General features: G+C 35.7%; 1 protein-coding gene across 2 annotated transcripts; it reads left to right on the plus strand.

The window, feature by feature from the left end:
• Window positions 1-12,415, plus strand: LOC140161320 (uncharacterized). Of its 2 annotated transcripts, none has more exons than XM_072184799.1 (9): window positions 1-46; window positions 1,673-1,758; window positions 2,652-2,719; window positions 4,353-4,398; window positions 7,922-8,048; window positions 8,368-8,471; window positions 9,003-9,167; window positions 9,791-9,993; window positions 10,922-12,415. In XM_072184799.1, exons 1-9 carry the CDS (start codon window positions 16-18, stop codon window positions 11,085-11,087), a joined length of 996 nt encoding a protein of 331 aa, XP_072040900.1. In that variant the 5' UTR covers window positions 1-15; the 3' UTR covers window positions 11,088-12,415. The 2 variants fall into 2 exon arrangements, with proteins under 2 accessions (XP_072040900.1, XP_072040901.1); XM_072184800.1 differs by lacking the exon at window positions 1-46 and adding an exon at window positions 80-98 and having other exon boundaries at window positions 10,922-12,414.
• The last annotated feature ends 11,751 nt before the right edge of the window (window positions 12,416-24,166 follow it).

Genomic DNA, 24,166 nt, shown 5'->3' on the forward strand with positions numbered 1-24,166 from the left:
TCAGCTGATTGATTGATGTTGACTGATTGGATTTGCGTTGATGAATGTATGTAGTTTAATTATTATTTAAATGCGATTAGGTTAAAATTTACTAACCCGTAAGTAAATATGCAACTTGCATACATAAATATCTCTACTTGCGTGCGGGCAATTCTAGAATATGATTTGGATTTCATGATCATGATTTAAAGAGTAAGCTTATTATTTTTCAGTAAGCTTAAAAAAATGCAGAAGGTTATTAAAAATCACAGACTGTTTATTAATTTAAAACATTTATGAATGTTAAATTACTTGAGGTTTTAGGCTCTTGCATCGTACCCATCGACATCGATCGTATACCATCCAACCTTGTTCAAAATAATTAATATGCGCGCGCTGATGGCATATTGTGACTGGACGATGCAAATTTTGTAAATGGAATTCAGATTCTGATTTGAATCACGTACAAAACATATAGTGTGTGTTTTTTACTGGTCCCAGTATTGAATCGCAGAGCATTATATAGGTTAATAGGTCATCAAGGGTGGACGGTGGTTTGAAAAAGCATGTTGATGTCACTGTACTATACGAATATAAGGTCGCGTCGGGGTGGGGGTACTCGGTACAAATGACCATACAGGGACGTGCTGCAAACATGGGTAGCATTTTCGGCCTATCAAAGACCCCCTTTTGTAGGCCAATTTTGGTAGATCTATGGATGGGTCCTTTTTTCAAAATTTCTATTTTTATATCTATCTACTTTTGAAGGCAGGAAGGAAGGAATTTAGCTCCCAATTTTGGATTGACATTTTACAGGCAACTTGAATTCACTTGGGTAAATTGTCTCCAAAATTATGGAGGGGGGTGTTGTTTCAGCTAAAAAACTAAATCACTCATAATATCATTTTGGATGTTAGTAAATATGATAAGCATTTGTTAATTTGATTTTGAAATGATCTTCTTCAGAAGCTATTGGACATATTTTTCGAAGAATTGCCCGTAAAAATAATTTCATATGCACATGTAGAACAGTACCGGTATACAAATACAACATGTTTTGAGGGGAAGTAGTCAAATCATCCAATACCGAGGGACCACTAGTTTTGAATACTTCCCCGAAATGGAACATGTTGAATTTGTTTTACTATACCTCATAAATATTTTCACTATCACGGTAAAACGTAAAAGCAAAAGTCAAAACACACCAGTACCAGACTTTAGCGTGCTGGCCGGCATGGTAAATAAGCTTAATATTTTGCTTACCGGTACCTGATTTTATTGGAGGATACTGTTCAATCAGTCTACATTTAGGCCTATATTATTCTAATTTTCTTTTTAACACTCCATTTATAACATTTTGTTTCATAAAATGTCAAATATGTGTGTTATTATCCATCGTAATCTCGGCAAAATAACTGCAGCAGACGCATTTTCACGATAAATGCATCTGCAGAATTTGTTTTGTAGCATAATGCTAAATCTGAGGGAACGGCGACGCGCGGGTCGAGACACATGGTAGTAGGGGTGCGGAAGTTTTTACTACGTCCACCACTTTAATATCCACAGATTTTTGTTCATAACATGGTAAGAAAAGAGTATATGACTGGAGTTATGAGAGAAATAAGAAGTTTTTTCAGATGCCAAAATAAGTAATGTTGTGTTACTGTTTGTGTTATAATATATCTTTCTCCAGGTAATATTTTGTGCACAAATATGGATGTGAAAGTTTTAGATGGAGGTTTGGCCACTGAACTTGAAAGAGCTGGAATTTCCATTAATGTAAGTGATATATCATTGTACCGTATCAGATAATTGCAGTTTGCTCCTAGAAGACACTTATTCATTTTCACAATTAGAGATAGCTCTGCCAGCAACGCAACCTACAGATTTCTCAAATAAGATGTGTTTTATTTTGTTTTGAAGTCCCAAGGCATGTCAGGGACAGGGGCGTCACTAGACCATATGATTCGGGGGGTGTAGAGTATGGTTTGCAGATGGCAATTTTTTGTAATTTTTTTAAAGCCAGGACGGCGCTCAGAAATCTAAAAAGTGGGGGGGGGGGGTGGGTAGGAGTCAAAATTGTTTTCTTTGTAACTAGTAACTACTATACCATTAACAGTAGGTCTATACAACAACACAATTTCGTAACACATTAATCTTTTATATGGCTCTCACAATTTGCCGACAATCACACATACCTTTGACTACATTTGCCGACAGTCACATGGTTTTGACGACAGCAGTCAAATTTTGCAGACAAAATTGTGTATTGAGGGGGTGTCACACCCCATACCCCCCTCTAGCGACGGCCCTGATCAGGGAGCTCAGATAGGAAGAAAATATTTATCCTGAGTAAGCAGTTGGACAACTGCATCTTAAGGGGGTACTACACCCCTGTGGTAAATTTGTGACTATTTTTGTATTTTTCTCAAAAAATAATAACACACTGGTAACAAAAGTTATGTATATTATTGGGGCAAGGAATCCAATTACTACAATGAAATTTCAGTGACTGAAGACAAGCAGTTCTGTATATATGATAGGAAATAAGGTACATCCTAGCGGTACTTTATTTCTTATCATGGTTTTGTCAAACAAAAATCCAAAATGTTACTGTTCTAAAGCAAACCGGATGAATCTATTCAACGATGTTATTTTCTCTTCCAACACAGGATGATCCACTATGGAGTGCAAGAGTGCTGCTCACAAATCCAGCAGCAGTCAAGAATGTACACACCAGGTCGGTGTGTTGAATAGACTATGCCATAGTCGATTTTTGATAAATAAAAACATGTTATTAATCATGATGAACACATTCAGTTGAACTGGAAATTATACTGATATTTATTACATTACATCAAAATACTAGTATTAAATGGTTTATTAAAAAGTTTATTATAATTATATTAGTGACCGTAAAAGTAAAGTATACGTAGGCTTATATTATTGAATGCAACATATCATAATGGCATAATTATAATGGCACTTCAATACTGAAGAATTCTGATTTTAGAATCTACCTTTATTAAGGGGGTACTACACCCCTGTGGTAAATTTGTGACTATTTTTGTATTTTTCTCAAAAACTAATAACACACTGGTAACAAAGTTATGTATATTATTGGGGCAAGGAATCCAATTACTACACTGAAATTTCAGTGACTCAAGACAAGCGATTCAGTAAATATAATAGGAAATGAGGTACATCCTAGCGGTACCTCATTTCTTATCATAAATAACAAACCGTTTGTCTTGGGTCACTGAAATTTCAGTGTAGTAACTGGATTCCTTGCCCCTATAATATATAACTTTTGTTACCAGTGTGTTATTAGTTTTGAAAAAGTGCAAAAATAGTCATAAATTTATCGAAGGGTGTAGTACCCCCTTAATCGTGAAAGCCCGAGTTAAAAATCGACATGTACATTGCATTTTAAACGGGACTTTGATTGGGCAAAGTCCCTAACATACACACTGTCAATCATACTTGTTTATCAATCCAATTTAACCGCAAGCACAAAGCCTGGAAGTACAAGACGCGCTCATGCACCTACTGAGAGTTTAATGTTCCCGCCAACACAAAGGGCTGCATTGTAGTTACTAAAGGTAATGGCAGGTGCCCGGAGGATTTATACCATAACGAGATCTGGGCGATCAATCACAAGACAGATCCATTTAAAGATGCATTACATCATAGCCAATTTTAGTTTTAAAAAAAAGCGCTGTGATTTATAGTGCGCTACGCACAGGCACAACGCCTAAACGTTGATCCACAAGCCTCAGCACACTTTACAGGCCAGAAATCCGACAATCTCATCCATTGACAACCGTGTTAAGCATGTTAACCGCAATCTAAAGTAAGTACAAACAGAGGGAGTACGGTGACTAAAAAGATCAGATGTGAAAATCTATCAATTGTGCACAAATTAATTAAATCAGAGTTTTAAGCTTAAATGCAATACCCAGAGTATGCACAATGGGCAATAACATCATTGATATCATTTCATATTTAATCCCAGAGAAAATGTATTACCACCATGCTCTTTGGCAAAGAATGGAATAATCCTCAACCCAGAAGTAATTAGATTATGTAGTAAGGAAGAATGTAGCTTATATATAGTGAAGAAAATGATGGCATTAGCTAGTGTTACAGGAAATTATAAAATAAAAGTTTTTGACTTTCTGACTATCATTTTAATATCTCAATGGCTTAAATTAACTTAAATACCAACAGAGCTGTATCAGGTCATAACTTGAGGAAAATGAGACAACTTACTTTGATGATATTCAGTGACTCAACCCGAACATGTAGAGTGACATATTGTATCACTTTATTTTTGATAGAGTAGTCGTAATGGTTTTCTTATTTTCTTACAGTTTCTTGGAAAGTGGTGCCGATATCATTGAAACAGGAACATATCAGGTAAACAAACCTTACAAGGGATATGTTGCTATGTCATGACAGAAATGAGATTTTCTATTGTTAGCAGTGACCCCATTTGCATAATTTATGCAAAGCCATTTGCCGGGTAAGTTGAGTGGGGCGAGAGAGATGAGCATTGACTGCTTTCTTCCAATAGTGTGATTTTCACAGATACTACAAGAGGCAAGGTTTAACAAAACTAAATTTGCTGAGCTTTTTTCTTGCTTTCCTGCTTTGAGATTGGCTCCACAGGTAAATCAGTGTACAGTCCAGATGATGTACATATAGCATTTCATATCATAAATGATTCTTCAAGGTATGTAGAACAATGTTTTGTCTCTTGCCTCCATGATATGTAAGTATGTCTGTTGTCCGAGCAATGTCCGCAGCTGTCCAAGAAGAGCGGTGTTCCCCAAGTGTCTGGTATTTCAGTCATTAATTAGATTATGTTTCTATTGCAGGTGGGGGTAAGGGGGAAAAAGTGGGGTCTGCGCAATCAAAAATAGTTTAAGCTGGGCGAATTAGGAAATATATATCATTCACAACATGTGATATACATGGAATAATTCAATAACAAAAACATATAGCAATACATAAATTATTATAAATTTGTAATTTCAATCCCCCCACACCCCTACCCTAGTCGGGGAGTGAACGCAGTTTAGGTAGAATTAATTCCTCAGTCGACGATTTTTGTACCAATGGGTGTAGAATATATTGTAATATTGTATAACAAAAATCGACTAAAAACTACTTTGGGCCAAAAAATTTACAAGCCTTTGAAAATTGCACTTATTTTAACTCTGAGCAAGTTTAATTCCAAGAGGTAAATAAAAAATACTTTTGCGAAGCGTGGTCGCATCGGCTATCGCGACGGCATTACGCGCTGATACATGCGCGTCAAATTGCGTATACTGCGCATACACCGTTGTCCACGCTGAATCACATTTTATTATAGGCCTAATTATCCTTCCGCTGACACACGGCTCGCAGCATTGATTGCATAATATATTTTGCCATTTATTGACGGCGGACTGTTTACGTTTGTTTTACCAATGAAATGCGGTTGTTAATTTGGATCTTCAGCATATTTTTAGCCCGGATTTTTAGCTTACAAGATATTTCAAGGCACGCTGTTTGAAGGTGTCAGATTTAGTATTAGTCTAATAATAATTATGTTATGCACCTACACTACGATACCCCACTAGGTCTATTATTAGGGAAAAAACATGTTTCTCGTCCTCGGCTCTAGTCCGGGTTTTTAAAAACAAAAAAGAGGAAGAGCTGCTTTTTTATTTCTTATGAATAATCTAGCGTATACAAAATGATATGTCTGGAAAAAGACAAGGGCTTAGGGCCTAGTTATTTGTTCTGAGAGGTAGGCCCCCGGGGCCAGGGGTAGGGCCCATCTAATTTGGCTAGGCCTATATGTGATCACAGAACCTTCCATGATATTTGGTTCTTTTACGTGGATCGTAGGCCTATAACTATGTCCAGGCACAGGGTCCAGGGTAGCGTGTAGTACGGTAGCCTGTGTCCCGATTGACCTTTTCCCTCGTGAAGCACGGTGTCAAGATGGTGAAAGTCTAATAGAGTAGAAACTGGATTTATCAATCATAAAAATCTAAACGTGTTTTACTTCAATCCTATACAAATCTACAAATAAATGTATTAAAGCTATAGGTTAAACTAAGTTCCGTCAACTTTCGTTTAGAAATAAAATAATATTTGAGCAAGGTTGTTTTAATGATAATCCGCCATCATTGTCAGTGACTCAATTTCATGGAGCGATAACATTTCAATCAAATCAATATAATGACCCAATAGGCTACGTTCACATTTAATAACTCTTGCCTACATTTCTTCCCGAACAAAATAACATTAATTACCATAAGTACCTATTAAACTGATATCGGATAATATTGCCAATGATTATTTTAATCAACAGATCATCATTTAGGCCTATAGTCATGGATTATGGTATAGGCCTAATAATTATCAAACAAATGCGATATCACAGGTGTATAAGCATGTGCATGCAGGTATACAATGACTATTACTAAAAGGCAGTCAGTTATATTATAGGCCTACATTAGGAAAAAGTGTACATTAGGAAAATAAAAAGTATAAAAACACGATAAATCTATTGCATTAGCAAAATAATTGCATATAAATAGGCTTATAGACCACCCAGTTAGTATGCCTGGACCAATCTGTTAGCTGACTAAATGCTTGTCGGACCAAATGGTTTGTATATAGATCAAATGGGTTATTAGACCAATTGTGAGACCAAAAGGTTATTAGACCAAATGGTTTTAGACTTATTAGGAATTAACTAAATGGTTATCGAACCAACTGGTTAAAAAGCGGAATGTGCATGGAAAAGAGGGAAATGAGAGAAAGCCAATCCACGGAGATACTTAGGTTTAGATAACTATTAATTTCCGTTGTAGGGCCTAACTTGTAGGCTTCTTGTAATGTCTGATATACCGATCTAGTCTGGCCTATACCATGTAGGCCTATACTTTAATATCTCTTTCATAACAAAGTCCTATACTTTTTCCACAGAAAACAATATACATTCTTGGTGACCATTCTGATAAGTTTGTATTTATTTAGGCCGCAAGTGTTAAGACCTATGGGCTTATTTATAGACCTATATAAGGTCTAAATTGATTAGACGTTTAGTACGCCTATACTATAATGACGTATAGGTCTAGGTTTAATGACTAAGCTTAATTACAATTAATTGGTGAATGACATCAATGTATTTTATACATTAAATGTATTACTTGAATATGTATTTTTTTTTATATCCATTCAACAAATGGGGACATTTTAATTCAGGTATGACAGGTAAAACTTACACAAGGTGTCGATCAATTAGACACCGACTTCGTAGTGTTGTTGTGTTGTGTGTGACGCGACGCTCTGGTTTACGCAGTATGCAACGCCAACACGCTCACTTGTTGCGCGCACGCAAATACAAAACAGTAAGCGTGGACGCGTTAACCATGTTTGCGTAAATGCGGCTTAACAGTCAGAAACGTTCGTGATTTGTGTATTTTTACTGTAAAATAGTGATTTTCAAATGCCTGTAGATATTTTTGCCCAGGGTGGATTTTGGCGATTTTGGATATGTGATAGAAAAATTGAAGCCACGTCTACCAGTACAAAAATTGTCGATTGAGGAATTAATTCCAGCCGACAGCCTTCCCAGAGCTCTCTCTCCCTCACTACCCCGCCATGCATACAAAGCAAGAGTTTCCATATGGTGCAAAGCAAGGATAAAAAAGACACATGCATAAATACAGAGGTCTTTGTATTCTCACATTAGAAGTGAGATGTATGCCTACCCGCTATGTTAATGTACCTCCTCGCTATGTCAGAAGCATCAGAAATTGTTCTTGGTTTTGCAGCCTTGCTTTGTACCTCAGTTTGTAAAAAAGCTTCAGTTTGTTAAGCTTTGTTTGGTCACTATATGTTTTCTTGAAACAGTGTTTATCTTTTGTGCATAATATAGGCCAGCATTGACGGGCTAAGTCAGCATGCAGGTATGTCTGCTGACAAATCTATTGAGCTAATGACAGCAGCTGTCAAGCTTGCACAGGATGCTGTAGATGAATATTGGCAGAGCAACTCTAAACAGGGTGAGTTTGTGTGTGGGTTTGTATTCCCTATATACATGGTGTTGTTTGTTTTACTCATTTCAATCATGGAGTTGCTCACTATATTTTGGAGCTTTACAATCCGTCGGTCGCAACACATAATGGTGTAGAGTGATTTTTCCAAATGTTCCATTTCATATACATCACACATGTGACGTATAAGTTTAGAGCTAGCTATATCCTAAAATAGTTATTTCTTTTTAACTATTAAAGATACAGTTTAATAATTTGAGCCTTAAATTTCCATTTCTGTAAAGTCAACTTTGGTGAATTTGATGATATTTTTTTTTCAATTTCTAAGGAATAGAGAAACCTCAAGTGTCTGGATCAGTTGGACCTTATGGTGCCTGTCAGCATGATGCTTCTGAATACCATGGAAAGTATGTGGACTCTATGTCATTTCAAGTAAGTGAAAAGAACAAAGTAACCAACCAAAATGAACAGAACATTGATGCCATTTTTCAAAATTTGTTTTGTAAAAGATACATTCTGTTTTGTAGACAAAGTATTCCAGCCTGCATGTCCATTAAGGGCCATAGAGACTCTGAGAATGCAATGTAGAACATTGAATGTAACATGTCTTTGTTATTTAATCTATTCCCATTCTATTTCAAGTAATATTTTAACTTCTAACAAATTTTGTTATGACGTGCAAAGTGATAATATGTTATGTAGAATATCTGGTCATATATTATCCATTTTATGTCATCAAACATTCATTGGAAGTTAAACATGACTGGAAATAGAATGGGAATAGATAATATTATAACAAAGACATGTTACATCAAATGTAGCAGCCTGTTATTGGTTGGCATCGGGTAACTAGCAAAGTTATTTTTGCTAATTACCCGATGCCAACCAATAACAGGCTGTATGGAGAAAACTTTCTCTTTATGTCTAAGACCTTTTCCATCTTAAACAATGTTTTTTGTACAGGACTTACAGAATTGGCACAGACCACGAATTCAGGCATTAGTTAATGCTGGTGTGGATCTACTAGCTATAGAAACTATACCGGCTGGGAAAGAAGCCAAGGCCATTGTGGAGTTACTTGCTAATGAATTCTCCAGTGTCAAAGCATTTCTTACATTTTCATGTAAGGTGAGTGTCCCATGCGTGTTGGGGTGTTGTATTACTATAATCATGGCAGAGAATTAAAAACAGTGCTTCTGATGACTGCTGATCATTGTTCCTTTCTCAGACTCACAAAATCTTGAATATTGAAGTAAATACCATAAAAACTCTATAGTTAACATATCTGCTTACTATCAAGTGCCTTTCTCAGACTTACAAAATCTTGAATATTGAAGTAAATACCGTAAAAACTCTATAGTTAGCATATCTGCTTACTATCAAGTGCTTTTGAAAACATGAAATTGTACCAAAATCTGGCGCTTTATCAATTGAGCTAATGGGTTTGAGACACACATTTGCAGGTTTACTACTTCGTATATAACTATGTGTATCGATGATTTACATGGTGGTATTTTATTGTGTATATCCTTAAGTGACAGTATAATGTTTCTAAAAGATGTAAAGTTTGTGTAGATTGCCAGCCAGCACTCAAGTCAGCTAGCTATGTGAAATACAACCTTTATCAAAGTGATTGCATCCCTTGGTGTTTATGTACCATAAAGTATTAAATGAAATACAAGATAATACATAAACTTCAAGGATTGACTCTGAATCTTTGTTTTTCTTACCTTTTCCTATTATCAATGTAGGATGAGCAACACACATGCTATGGAGACATGTTTTCTGCAGCAGTTTCATCAATCAGTCATTGTGAACAACTAATAGCCATTGGTGTCAATTGCTGCGCCCCTCGGTACATTACACCATTACTTAAACAAGCTAGGGAACACAGCAATTACAAAGGTCCATATGTAAGCTGTCCAAACAGTGGTGAGCAGTGGATTGATAGTGGGTGAGTATGATGCCCCCCGTCACCCAGTGCGGCACGACGTTGTTGACATGCTTACAAACCCAAACAGCATGAACGATGCATGCCCCTCATTTATTTTGTTTTCCCCGCTTGTCCCCCCCAATGAAAATGTCTAGTTATGCCACTGAAGATTGGACAATGTTGGACCAACATGTACTTTGTTTCTTCAACATGCACAAGGTCCATAGTGTAGCGACGCCCTTTGATGTACTGACGGTTCATGATGAGCGGGCGCCACTGGCTACGCCACTGCCCCACACCACCACCCATACACACATGTGACACTACACTAACCTCTTCCAGGTTTATATTGACCCTTTGCTTGGTCATTTCAAAATGAGGTTCTAACCCCTAAGTATGTGCCATTTGACGCAATAATTGCAGCATTCACTTAGCAAACGCCTATAGCGCATTGCTAGAAAGCTGCAAAAACAAAAATGCATTTTTTGCGAGCAAGGTTGCAGATTCCTGCGAAGGGTCAATATGCTATTGCTTATGGAATGGCGTGTATCTGCATATTGTGTCTGGCAAACTTTAATTTTACTGCATGCTTATTCAAAGTTTACTCTTATTTTTTACCAGGGGCTAGCAATGTTGTGAAAAGCTTGTAGTAATGTATTCTTTATCTTGCATTTTCAATTTTCTGTAACATCGATGTGAATTGAGATGAAAACAAATACACCTGAACTTTAAAACATAAAAAAATGTGTTTGAAAATTGTATACAAAATCATGGATGTCAGAAAGAAACATGAAGCAATTAACATTTGCATCATTTTGATGTGGATGGACACATATTCCTTTCACTCGGTTTTGCCAGAAAATTTTTACAAAATATTCTTTGTTGCTATGCAGAATTCAAGTTGGTATCATAACAAAACTGGTTAAAATTAAATTCAATTATTTTTCAGATGGAGTGGCGAGGGTGAGAAGATGAATTTTCAAAGTTTAATACCAGAGTGGATTCAGCTTGGTGCCAGATATATTGGAGGCTGTTGCAGGACTTCTCCTGATGATGTGTATACAATAGCAGAACTAGTGAAGACTTATAGAACACAATGTGCTACAAAAAGATGATCAATGAGGAAAAAGAAATGTAATATGAGACCAGCTTTGACAGGTGTACTGATGATGTAAGCATCTCAAAAAAGTAACTAACCCCCCTTAAATAATGACCATTATTCAAAAACTGGTGATTGTATTACAAATCTGTAAAATGCGTTGGAACCAGAATTTATTTCTGCACATTTTGACACCTCATTTGTAGCAATTGACTAAATATTGATGTCACAGCGTACATTTAAATCAATGTTACCCAAGATTTGAAAGTTGCAGTAAATTGTTTTCAGGCTCAAAAGGAAAAAGCAAATGCGTTAGTTAAGTATGCCAATAAATTAATATTGGATTGATAGATCTATCATCGAGAGAAATAATTATTTATGAAAACAAATTAATGAAAGGGCTGTGCTACACATTCTTCAAGTTACAAATTACACAGTATAAAAACAGAAGAAAAAGGTCCAAAGGTATACGCATTTAGATAATATATTTTCAACTACTTTATATTACCAATCACTAAAATGTTATCAACTTTTACGTAAGTCTTTTAAGTTACCCAACAGTGATAGTTTTGATGTATTAAAGAGAAGGTAGAAAGGATGAAGCCAGAGGAGAGATGTTGTAGTTTGATGTTAGATGAGGTGAGTTTGAAAGAGGGATTGTCGTACGATAGAGCTGAGGATGGAATTGAACAATCGCTAATCATGGTCTGGTATTTATGGCGAGAGGTTTTTATACTAATTGGAAACAGACACTTTATTATTTTGTATGTCGAAACTGCATGAGTTTGTCTTCTTTGGTTGCTTTCTATTTGCTGACGTAGTGCATGTTTGTATCCATTGGCTAGTGGTTCAAGCCTAGACTCATACACCTATTCCGAATTATGATATGCCATAGGCTTTGTGTTGTGATCATTTTGATCAGTGGTTCGTAACAAAGAAAGAGTGAGCCAGTTGACCTAACAACGGTCATATTCTAATGTGCACTACGACAGCGAATATGCGATGGCATTGACATGAGCTGTTGAATAGTTTGTACTTTTCAACAGCTGGACAAGAATTTTCTTTCCTATTGTTATATAAACAAATATTGCCTACCCCTGGGCCCTGTCTATTCAATGGTATTCATTATATCACTCTGTCAAATTTGAACTATTCCATGTCAGAAAAGAAATGAAGTCAGAATTTGACATCATTTGGGCATATAGGTAAAAACTTGATCTTGCCTATTATAAGTAGATATACGTACAAAAGGTTTTTTTCCTCCTCATTTAAAAAAAACATGCCATATACATTGCAGTTTGGCACTTAGTGCTTTTTATACACAGAAATAAATAAGAATAAGAATAAGATTTGTTGTATTTTATGTTGTGTTTGTTGTCTGAAAGGCTGCTTAAAGGAACATATGGGTGAATCACTGGGTCCTTGTGCTATTCCAGTTGAAATCTGTGCACCCCTTATGGAAGACTTGACCTTAATTTTCAACACAGAGAGTGTGGAGTCACCCATTCAGGTAACCACATTTGAAATTCACACTCCTTGTGTGGAAGGTTAAGGTCGTATATTCGATAGGGGTGTATGGATTTCAACAGGAATAGCCCATTGGGTATGAAGCTACAGGGTGCCCCAACAAAAGCTGTACCAGTCCTTAGTATGTTTATTCTTTAAACTGTTATGACTTACAAAATGTGTACTAGTTTTTTTTATATACCTCATCTAAAGATTCTCGTCATCTGATTGGTTAAAAGCGGGCATAGTTTTGACTATGCAAAAGTAACTATGCCCCGGGCATAGTTAATGATTGTAATCTGTGCTATTAATTTCTCTTGCCAAAATTGATGCTTTTAACCAAACAGATGACAAGAATCTTAAGATTTGGTATATAAAACAAATATTGACTGCTTTTTATTTGGGGCATGGTTAAAATTATAGGCCCGCGGTGATCTCAAAACCATGCCTCAGGCATAGTCATGGTTTTGAGATCACCGCGGGCTTATCATTTTTAACCATGCCCCTCAAATCAGTCAACATTTGTATAAAATAGAACTGAAACTGTAGTTAGGCCAAAAAAAACATGTTTGTTTCCTGTAGCAGGTCCAAAAAGTCAAATGCTAAATGCTTTTTTTTTTTTTAAAGCCATGTCTTGAAATGGAAAAAAATACCCTTTTCGCTGCAAATTGGAATGGGAATTTACAGTGGGTTTCTCCGACACAAAAAAAAATTGTATTTCTTCATATTCAAAAATATTTATATTGTTTATTTGTTGTGTAATGTGTAAATGTTTACTCCAGTAGTGTTTTATATTATTTTTGTGTGATTTTTCCGGTTTTTTTTTTGTTTTTGAAAAAAAAATTTCAAATGCGCACATAAGCCGTCAAAAACGAAATGCGTGCACTACAGGAAACAAACTTTTTTTTGGCCATTAATGAAGTCATCATCCATTAAAAGCAGTCATTGATGAATTCAACTTGGGTAGATAGCACCTTTTGGTAGATTTGAATATGACAAATTCATTTTGGGTAGATAGCACTTATTCAAGTCATCATAGGGAGTTGGCACCAGAGACAGAATAGCACTAATGCCTATTCCAGAAAAATACAGTACTATTTTTTTGGATTAGAAAATATCCCGTTTTCCCAAATAAAACATAGCTAAATTCAAATTCTTTACTAAGTTATAACTGGCAATAAATGTCAAATTTGAATACTTTTGCAATTTGAGGGGAAATGGACCAATAATATTTTTGCATGCACAAAATTCTAAGACTTGGCACAAGTCTTAAGCATTAAGCATTTGTGATTGTTTTCAGACTGTTAAGAACTTGTTAAAGACTTACTTATTTAGCAAAGCATATACCAAACATAACTGATGTAACTGATGTATGTATATATTTTAATGTTTTAATTGTACTTGTACTTTATGTATGTTAATGTTTAATTGCACTTATTTGTTTTTCATATCTGCGCCTCGGAATAGTTCTACTCGATTGATGGCGCATTACAAATGCTTATTATTATTATTATTATTATTATTATTATTATTAAAATTCAAAATTGTCATAATTTATGTTAATTTTGATAATTGGTTATGAAAAGGATTAAAAAAGTATGTTTTCCAAAAATTAGAATACATAACTTGAAATTAGTCTTGATTGTCACAACATGCAAAAACGCCCTAAAATTGTTGTTTTTGGACCTTATTTCCAAAAATTTACCAAAAATTAAAATTTTACTTTCATTGCCAGCTTTGTTTCAATGGGCAAAACATGATGATGTTTTTTTTAATCCCCAAAAATTAGTTTTGTACAGGCTGTCCCAAAAAAAAAGAGGCCCCTCATTGCACCCTCTTTTTCTCCCATTTCTGAAAAGTTGATCAAATATATTTTGGTATGTAAAAAAACCGTGAGTTGTTAGCTTTAATAAACCAAAACAATTATATCAACCGGCTCACAACTTTTGAAGATATGCTCTTTCAAAGAAATGTACCGGTTTTTCACTCTGTCCACAGAGAAGGTTTAGCTACTTCAAAGATTGAAAAGGAGTACACATACCATGTATGAATATGAAACATTCCTCAATGATAACTGTATAAAATAACATTTATGGAATGGGCTTTACTGGTGGGTTTATGGGCAATGGATTTTGTTAATTTGTGGGTAAAAATTTGTGTCATTAATTTGTGGGTAAAATGGATGCCGAATGGGACTTCTTTTGCTTTACTTGCAATTACTTACATGTATTTTGTCTTGGTTATTTATGCCTTTTTGTTTTATTATGTTTCTTACTTTCTTACTTTGTTGTTTCTTGCTTTCTTTTTTTTTAATTTACAACATAAGTCATTTCTCTTATTAGGATAAAAGGTAGCCCTAAAAGGCTGTTTGGTTTGTCTTTGGTTCTTCTGAAGTGAGTTTACTGTGCTGCTCTGCCCTCTACCTGGTTGCCTCCTTGGCGAATACAGGTTTCAGCCCTGGTCCTCATTGCATCAATTATGCTATGCATACCATCCTTGTCGCCGGATACTTCTGAATGCATTCAGTAATACGTTTGCGAAGATCTTGGATTTTGGAAAGGAAAAAATCAAGTGGTGTGAGGTCTGGTGATCGTGCAGGCCACTCCACAGCATGAGACATCCCAACCACTCTGTTTGCTATCCGTGGACAGAGTGAAAAACAGGTACTTTTATTCAAAAGGGCATATCTTCAAAAGTTGTGAGCCGATTGAAATAATTGTTTTGGCCTACCAACGATTAGAGGTTTCTTTACATACCAAAATATATTTAATCAACTTTTCAGAAATAGGAGAAAAAGAGGGCGCAAAAAGGGGCCTCTTTTTTTGGGACACCCTGTATTTTTCTGGAATACGGATTAATTAATTTTAGTCATCTTAGGTATTGCAGATAATACCCATTGATAAAGTCATGGTAGGTATATATCACTAGCTCTTTGGTAAAATCTTCTCATGTATTTCGCCCACGTTTTTTTCACATTTTTGTCACTCTATGAAACTCACAATTGCACATAAATGGTGTATATTTTTGTTTTAAACAAATATTTTGAAAAAATTAGAAACCTTCCCTAGACTTTGATATGCTCTAAACGATATTGCAAAAAGGTTACCTTTTGCTTGCATATTTTTTTAGTTATCTTGTCACAAAAATGGTGCAATGTTGTCAAAAGTGAACTCTGAGAAAACCTCAAAGATCCAAAAGCCCAAGGAAAATGCAAAAGTTGCAGATTACTCCATTTGATGCCCTATTGATTTGTACACAAAGCATTCTCAAATAAGAGAGATATCGATGTGCTTTCCATTGATTAGAACATTAAAATTTAACTTTTGATTTTGTTCCTTCCTTGGGTTTTCATTCACTGTTTTTTAAATTCTCAACCGATTTCAACAGATGAGGTCATACATCAGAGCTAAAGGGTAAAACCTGCTGGTTTTAATATTTGGATAGCATCCATTGAATTTTCTTGAGGAGTTAGCACCTATTGATAAAGTCATCTTAGTTAGATATACTTAATTCATTTATGGAGCCATATCAGGTAGATATCAATAGTCCAATAAATTCCTATACCCATCATGCACTTCATGTTAAATTTGCTGTATTTGGCAAAGATATGGTACGTTTAATATTGATCATAATAGGCTTTGGAGGCGTCTTCATCAATGCCAATATCAGCAGTAGACTGCTACTTCATCAATACCGGTATCAGCAGTATGCTGCTACTTCATCAATGCCAATATCAACAGTGAAATGCCACTTCATCAATACCGATATCAGCAGTAGATAGCTACTTCATCAATAACAATATCAGCAGTAGATAGCTACTTTATCAATACCAATATCAGCAGTAGATAGCTAGTTCATCAATGACAATATGAGCAGTACACCGCTACTTCATCAATACCAATATCAGCCATAGCCACTTCATCAATGCCAATATCAGCAGTAGACAGCTACTTCATCAATGCCAATATCAGCAGTAGATAGCTACTTCATCAATACCGATATCAGCAGTAGATGGTTACTTCATCAATGCCAATATGAGCAGTAGATAACTACTTCATCAATACCAATATCAGCAGTACATAGCTACTTCATCAATATCAATGCCAATATCAGCAGTAGATAGCTACTTCATCAATGCCAATATCAGCAGCAGACAGCAACTTGATCAATGCCAGTATTAGTAGTAGACAGCTACTTCATCAATACCAATATTAGCAGTTAGCAGCTACTTCATCAATGTCAATATCAGCAGTAGATAGCTACTTCATCAATGCAAATATCAGTAGTAGAAAGCTACCTCATCAATATTAATACAGCAGTAGACAGCTACTTCATCAATATCAATATCAGCAGTAGACAGTTACTTCATCAATACCAATATCAGCAGTAGATAGCTACCTCATCAATGCAAATAACAGCAGTAGATAGCTGCTTCATCAATGCCAATATCAACAGTAGACAGCCACATCATCAATGCCAATATTAGCAGTAGACAACTTCATCAATGCCAATAGCAGTAGTAGATAGCTAATTCATCAATAAAATATAAATATCAGCAGTAGATAGCTGCTTCATCAACGCTAATATCAGCAGTAGAATGCTGATTCATCATTGCCAATATCAGCGGTAAATAGCTATCACCAATACCATATTAGCAGTAGATAGCTACTTCATCAATGCATTATATGGCTACTTCATCAATGCCAATATCAGCAGTAGATAACCATCATGCACTTCATGTTAAATTTGCTGTATTTGGCAAAGATATGGTACATTTAATATTGATCATAATAGGCTTTGGAGGCGTCTTCATCAATGCCAATATCAGCAGTAGACTGCTACTTCATCAATACCGGTATCAGCAGTTTGCTGCTACTTCATCAATGCCAATATCAGCAGTGAAATGCCACTTCATCAATATCGATATCAGCAGTAGATAGCTACTTCATCAATAACAATATCAGCAGTAGATAGCTACTTTATCAATACCAATATCAGCAGTAGATAGCTAGTTCATCCCAACCACTCTGTTTGCTATCCGTGGACAGAGTGAAAAACGGGTACTTTTATTCAAAAGGGCATATCTTCAAAAGTTGTGAGCCGATTGAAATAATTGTTTTGGTCTATTAAAGCTAACGATTGGAGGTTTCTTTACATACCAAAATATATTTAATCAACTTTTCAGAAATAGGAGAAAAAGAGGGCGCAATGAGGGCCTCTTTTTTTTGGGACACCCTGTATTTTTCTGGAATACGGATTAATTAATTTTAGTCATCTTAGGTATTGCAGATAATACCCATTGATAAAAGTCATGGTAGGTAGATATCACTAGCTCTTTGGTAAAATCTTCTCATGTATTTCGCCCACTTTTTTTTCACATTTTGTCACTCTATGAAACTCACAATTGCACATAATGGTGTATATTTTTGTTTTAAACAAATAAATTAGGAACCTTCCTAGACTTTGATGTGCTCTAAACGATAGTGCAAAAAGTTTACCTTTTGCTTGCATATTTTTTTAGTTATCTTGTCACAAAAATGGTGCAATGTTGTCAAAAGTGAACTCTGAGAAAACCTCAAAGATCCAAAAGCCCAAGGAAAATGCAAAAATTGCAGATTACTCCATTTGATGCCCTATTGATTTGTACACAAAGCATTCTCAAATAAGAGAGATATCGATGTGCTTTCCATTGATTAGAACATTAAAATTTAACTTTTGATTTTGTTCCTTCCTTGGGTTTTCATTCATATCAGCAGTAGACTGCTACTTCATCAATACCGGTATCAGCAGTATGCTGCTACTTCATCAATGCCAATATCAACAGTGAAATGCCACTTCATCAATACCGATATCAGCAGTAGATAGCTACTTCATCAATAACAATATCAGCAGTAGATAGCTACTTTATCAATACCAATATCAGCAGTAGATAGCTAGTTCATCAATGCCAATATGAGCAGTACACCGCTACTTCATCAATACCAATATCAGCCATAGCCACTTCATCAATGCCAATATCAGCAGTAGACTGCTACTTCATCAATACCGGTATCAGCAGTATGCTGCTACTTCATCAATGCCAATATCAACAGTGAAATGCCACTTCATCAATACCGATATCAGCAGTAGATAGCTACTTCATCAATAACAATATCAGCAGTAGATAGCTACTTTATCAATACCAATATCAGCAGTAGATAGCTAGTTCATCAATGACAATATGAGCAGTACACCGCTACTTCATCAATACCAATATCAGCCATAGCCACTTCATCAATGCCAATATCAGCAGTAGACAGCTACTTCATCAATGCCAATATCAGCAGTAGATAGCTACTTCATCAATACCGATATCAGCAGTAGATGGTTACTTCATCAATGCCAATATGAGCAGTAGATAACTACTTCATCAATACCAATATCAGCAGTACATAGCTACTTCATCAATATCAATGCCAATATCAGCAGTAGATAGCTACTTCATCAATGCCAATATCAGCAGCAGACAGCAACTTGATCAATGCCAGTATTAGTAGTAGACAGCTACTTCATCAATACCAATATTAGCAGTTAGCAGCTACTTCATCAATGTCAATATCAGCAGTAGATAGCTACTTCATCAATGCAAATATCAGTAGTAGAAAGCTACCTCATCAATATTAATACAGCAGTAGACAGCTACTTCATCAATATCAATATCAGCAGTAGACAGTTACTTCATCAATACCAATATCAGCAGTAGATAGCTACCTCATCAATGCAAATAACAGCAGTAGATAGCTGCTTCATCAATGCCAATATCAACAGTAGACAGCCACATCATCAATGCCAATATTAGCAGTAGACAACTTCATCAATGCCAATAGCAGTAGTAGATAGCTAATTCATCAATAAAATATAAATATCAGCAGTAGATAGCTGCTTCATCAACGCTAATATCAGCAGTAGAATGCTGATTCATCATTGCCAATATCAGCGGTAAATAGCTACTTCACCAATACCATATTAGCAGTAGATAGCTACTTCATCAATGCATTATATGGCTACTTCATCAATGCCAATATCAGCAGTAGATAACCATCATGCACTTCATGTTAAATTTGCTGTATTTGGCAAAGATATGGTACATTTAATATTGATCATAATAGGCTTTGGAGGCGTCTTCATCAATGCCAATATCAGCAGTAGACTGCTACTTCATCAATACCGGTATCAGCAGTTTGCTGCTACTTCATCAATGCCAATATCAGCAGTGAAATGCCACTTCATCAATATCGATATCAGGAGTAGATAGCTACTTCATCAATAACAATATCAGCAGTAGATAGCTACTTTATCAATACCAATATCAGCAGTAGATAGCTAGTTCATCCCAACCACTCTGTTTGCTATCCGTGGACAGAGTGAAAAACGGGTACTTTTATTCAAAAGGGCATATCTTCAAAAGTTGTGAGCCGATTGAAATAATTGTTTTGGTCTATTAAAGCTAACGATTGGAGGTTTCTTTACATACCAAAATATATTTAATCAACTTTTCAGAAATAGGAGAAAAAGAGGGCGCAATGAGGGCCTCTTTTTTTGGGACACCCTGTATTTTTCTGGAATACGGATTAATTAATTTTAGTCATCTTAGGTATTGCAGATAATACCCATTGATAAAAGTCATGGTAGGTAGATATCACTAGCTCTTTGGTAAAATCTTCTCATGTATTTCGCCCACTTTTTTTCACATTTTTGTCACTCTATGAAACTCACAATTGCACATAATGGTGTATATTTTTGTTTTAAACAAATAAATTAGGAACCTTCCCTAGACTTTGATGTGCTCTAAACGATAGTGCAAAAAGTTTACCTTTTGCTTGCATATTTTTTTAGTTATCTTGTCACAAAAATGGTGCAATGTTGTCAAAAGTGAACTCTGAGAAAACCTCAAAGATCCAAAAGCCCAAGGAAAATGCAAAAGTTGCAGATTACTCCATTTGATGCCCTATTGATTTGTACACAAAGCATTCTCAAATAAGAGAGATATCGATGTGCTTTCCATTGATTAGAACATTAAAATTTAACTTTTGATTTTGTTCCTTCCTTGGGTTTTCATTCATATCAGCAGTAGACTGCTACTTCATCAATACCGGTATCAGCAGTATGCTGCTACTTCATCAATGCCAATATCAACAGTGAAATGCCACTTCATCAATACCGATATCAGCAGTAGATAGCTACTTCATCAATAACAATATCAGCAGTAGATAGCTACTTTATCAATACCAATATCAGCAGTAGATAGCTAGTTCATCAATGCCAATATGAGCAGTACACCGCTACTTCATCAATACCAATATCAGCCATAGCCACTTCATCAATGCCAATATCAGCAGTAGACTGCTACTTCATCAATACCGGTATCAGCAGTATGCTGCTACTTCATCAATGCCAATATCAACAGTGAAATGCCACTTCATCAATACCGATATCAGCAGTAGATAGCTACTTCATCAATAACAATATCAGCAGTAGATAGCTACTTTATCAATACCAATATCAGCAGTAGATAGCTAGTTCATCAATGACAATATGAGCAGTACACCGCTACTTCATCAATACCAATATCAGCCATAGCCACTTCATCAATGCCAATATCAGCAGTAGACAGCTACTTCATCAATGCCAATATCAGCAGTAGATAGCTACTTCATCAATACCGATATCAGCAGTAGATGGTTACTTCATCAATGCCAATATGAGCAGTAGATAACTACTTCATCAATACCAATATCAGCAGTACATAGCTACTTCATCAATATCAATGCCAATATCAGCAGTAGATAGCTACTTCATCAATGCCAATATCAGCAGCAGACAGCAACTTGATCAATGCCAGTATTAGTAGTAGACAGCTACTTCATCAATACCAATATTAGCAGTTAGCAGCTACTTCATCAATGTCAATATCAGCAGTAGATAGCTACTTCATCAATGCAAATATCAGTAGTAGAAAGCTACCTCATCAATATTAATACAGCAGTAGACAGCTACTTCATCAATATCAATATCAGCAGTAGACAGTTACTTCATCAATACCAATATCAGCAGTAGATAGCTACCTCATCAATGCAAATAACAGCAGTAGATAGCTGCTTCATCAATGCCAATATCAACAGTAGACAGCCACATCATCAATGCCAATATTAGCAGTAGACAACTTCATCAATGCCAATAGCAGTAGTAGATAGCTAATTCATCAATAAAATATAAATATCAGCAGTAGATAGCTGCTTCATCAACGCTAATATCAGCAGTAGAATGCTGATTCATCATTGCCAATATCAGCGGTAAATAGCTACTTCACCAATACCATATTAGCAGTAGATAGCTACTTCATCAATGCATTATATGGCTACTTCATCAATGCCAATATCAGCAGTAGATAACCATCATGCACTTCATGTTAAATTTGCTGTATTTGGCAAAGATATGGTACATTTAATATTGATCATAATAGGCTTTGGAGGCGTCTTCATCAATGCCAATATCAGCAGTAGACTGCTACTTCATCAATACCGGTATCAGCAGTTTGCTGCTACTTCATCAATGCCAATATCAGCAGTGAAATGCCACTTCATCAATATCGATATCAGCAGTAGATAGCTACTTCATCAATAACAATATCAGCAGTAGATAGCTACTTTATCAATACCAATATCAGCAGTAGATAGCTAGTTCATCCCAACCACTCTGTTTGCTATCCGTGGACAGAGTGAAAAACGGGTACTTTTATTCAAAAGGGCATATCTTCAAAAGTTGTGAGCCGATTGAAATAATTGTTTTGGTCTATTAAAGCTAACGATTGGAGGTTTCTTTACATACCAAAATATATTTAATCAACTTTTCAGAAATAGGAGAAAAAGAGGGCGCAATGAGGGGCCTCTTTTTTTTTGGACACCCTGTATTTTTCTGGAATACGGATTAATTAATTTTAGTCATCTTAGGTATTGCAGATAATACCCATTGATAAAAGTCATGGTAGGTAGATATCACTAGCTCTTTGGTAAAATCTTCTCATGTATTTCGCCCACTTTTTTTCACATTTTTTTCACTCTATGAAACTCACAATTGCACATAATGGTGTATATTTTTGTTTTAAACAAATAAATTAGGAACCTTCCCTAGACTTTGATGTGCTCTAAACGATAGTGCAAAAGTTTACCTTTTGCTTGCATATTTTTTAGTTATCTTGTCACAAAAATGGTGCAATGTTGTCAAAAGTGAACTCTGAGAAAACCTCAAAGATCCAAAAGCCCAAGGAAAATGCAAAAGTTGCAGATTACTCCATTTGATGCCCTATTGATTTGTACACAAAGCATTCTCAAATAAGAGAGATATCGATGTGCTTTCCATTGATTAGAACATTAAAATTTAACTTTTGATTTTGTTCCTTCCTTGGGTTTTCATTCATATCAGCAGTAGACTGCTACTTCATCAATACCGGTATCAGCAGTATGCTGCTACTTCATCAATGCCAATATCAACAGTGAAATGCCACTTCATCAATACCGATATCAGCAGTAGATAGCTACTTCATCAATAACAATATCAGCAGTAGATAGCTACTTTATCAATACCAATATCAGCAGTAGATAGCTAGTTCATCAATGCCAATATGAGCAGTACACCGCTACTTCATCAATACCAATATCAGCCATAGCCACTTCATCAATGCCAATATCAGCAGTAGACTGCTACTTCATCAATACCGGTATCAGCAGTATGCTGCTACTTCATCAATGCCAATATCAACAGTGAAATGCCACTTCATCAATACCGATATCAGCAGTAGATAGCTACTTCATCAATAACAATATCAGCAGTAGATAGCTACTTTATCAATACCAATATCAGCAGTAGATAGCTAGTTCATCAATGACAATATGAGCAGTACACCGCTACTTCATCAATACCAATATCAGCCATAGCCACTTCATCAATGCCAATATCAGCAGTAGACAGCTACTTCATCAATGCCAATATCAGCAGTAGATAGCTACTTCATCAATACCGATATCAGCAGTAGATGGTTACTTCATCAATGCCAATATGAGCAGTAGATAACTACTTCATCAATACCAATATCAGCAGTACATAGCTACTTCATCAATATCAATGCCAATATCAGCAGTAGATAGCTACTTCATCAATGCCAATATCAGCAGCAGACAGCAACTTGATCAATGCCAGTATTAGTAGTAGACAGCTACTTCATCAATACCAATATTAGCAGTTAGCAGCTACTTCATCAATGTCAATATCAGCAGTAGATAGCTACTTCATCAATGCAAATATCAGTAGTAGAAAGCTACCTCATCAATATTAATACAGCAGTAGACAGCTACTTCATCAATATCAATATCAGCAGTAGACAGTTACTTCATCAATACCAATATCAGCAGTAGATAGCTACCTCATCAATGCAAATAACAGCAGTAGATAGCTGCTTCATCAATGCCAATATCAACAGTAGACAGCCACATCATCAATGCCAATATTAGCAGTAGACAACTTCATCAATGCCAATAGCAGTAGTAGATAGCT

Source organism: Amphiura filiformis, chromosome 9 (assembly GCF_039555335.1).
Source record: "Amphiura filiformis chromosome 9, Afil_fr2py, whole genome shotgun sequence".
NCBI classification, from domain to species: Eukaryota; Metazoa; Echinodermata; class Ophiuroidea; order Amphilepidida; family Amphiuridae; genus Amphiura; species Amphiura filiformis.

Excerpts from the sequence above, each read along its gene's own strand:
- LOC140161320 (XM_072184799.1), top strand. The coding sequence starts at position 16 with ATGTTGACTGATTGGATTTGCGTTGATGAAT. Across the intron at positions 2,720-4,352 it reads GTCAAGAATGTACACACCAG|TTTCTTGGAAAGTGGTGCCG; the intron begins GTCGGTGTGTTG and ends ATTTTCTTACAG. Across the intron at positions 9,994-10,921 it reads GAGCAGTGGATTGATAGTGG|ATGGAGTGGCGAGGGTGAGA; the intron begins GTGAGTATGATG and ends ATTATTTTTCAG.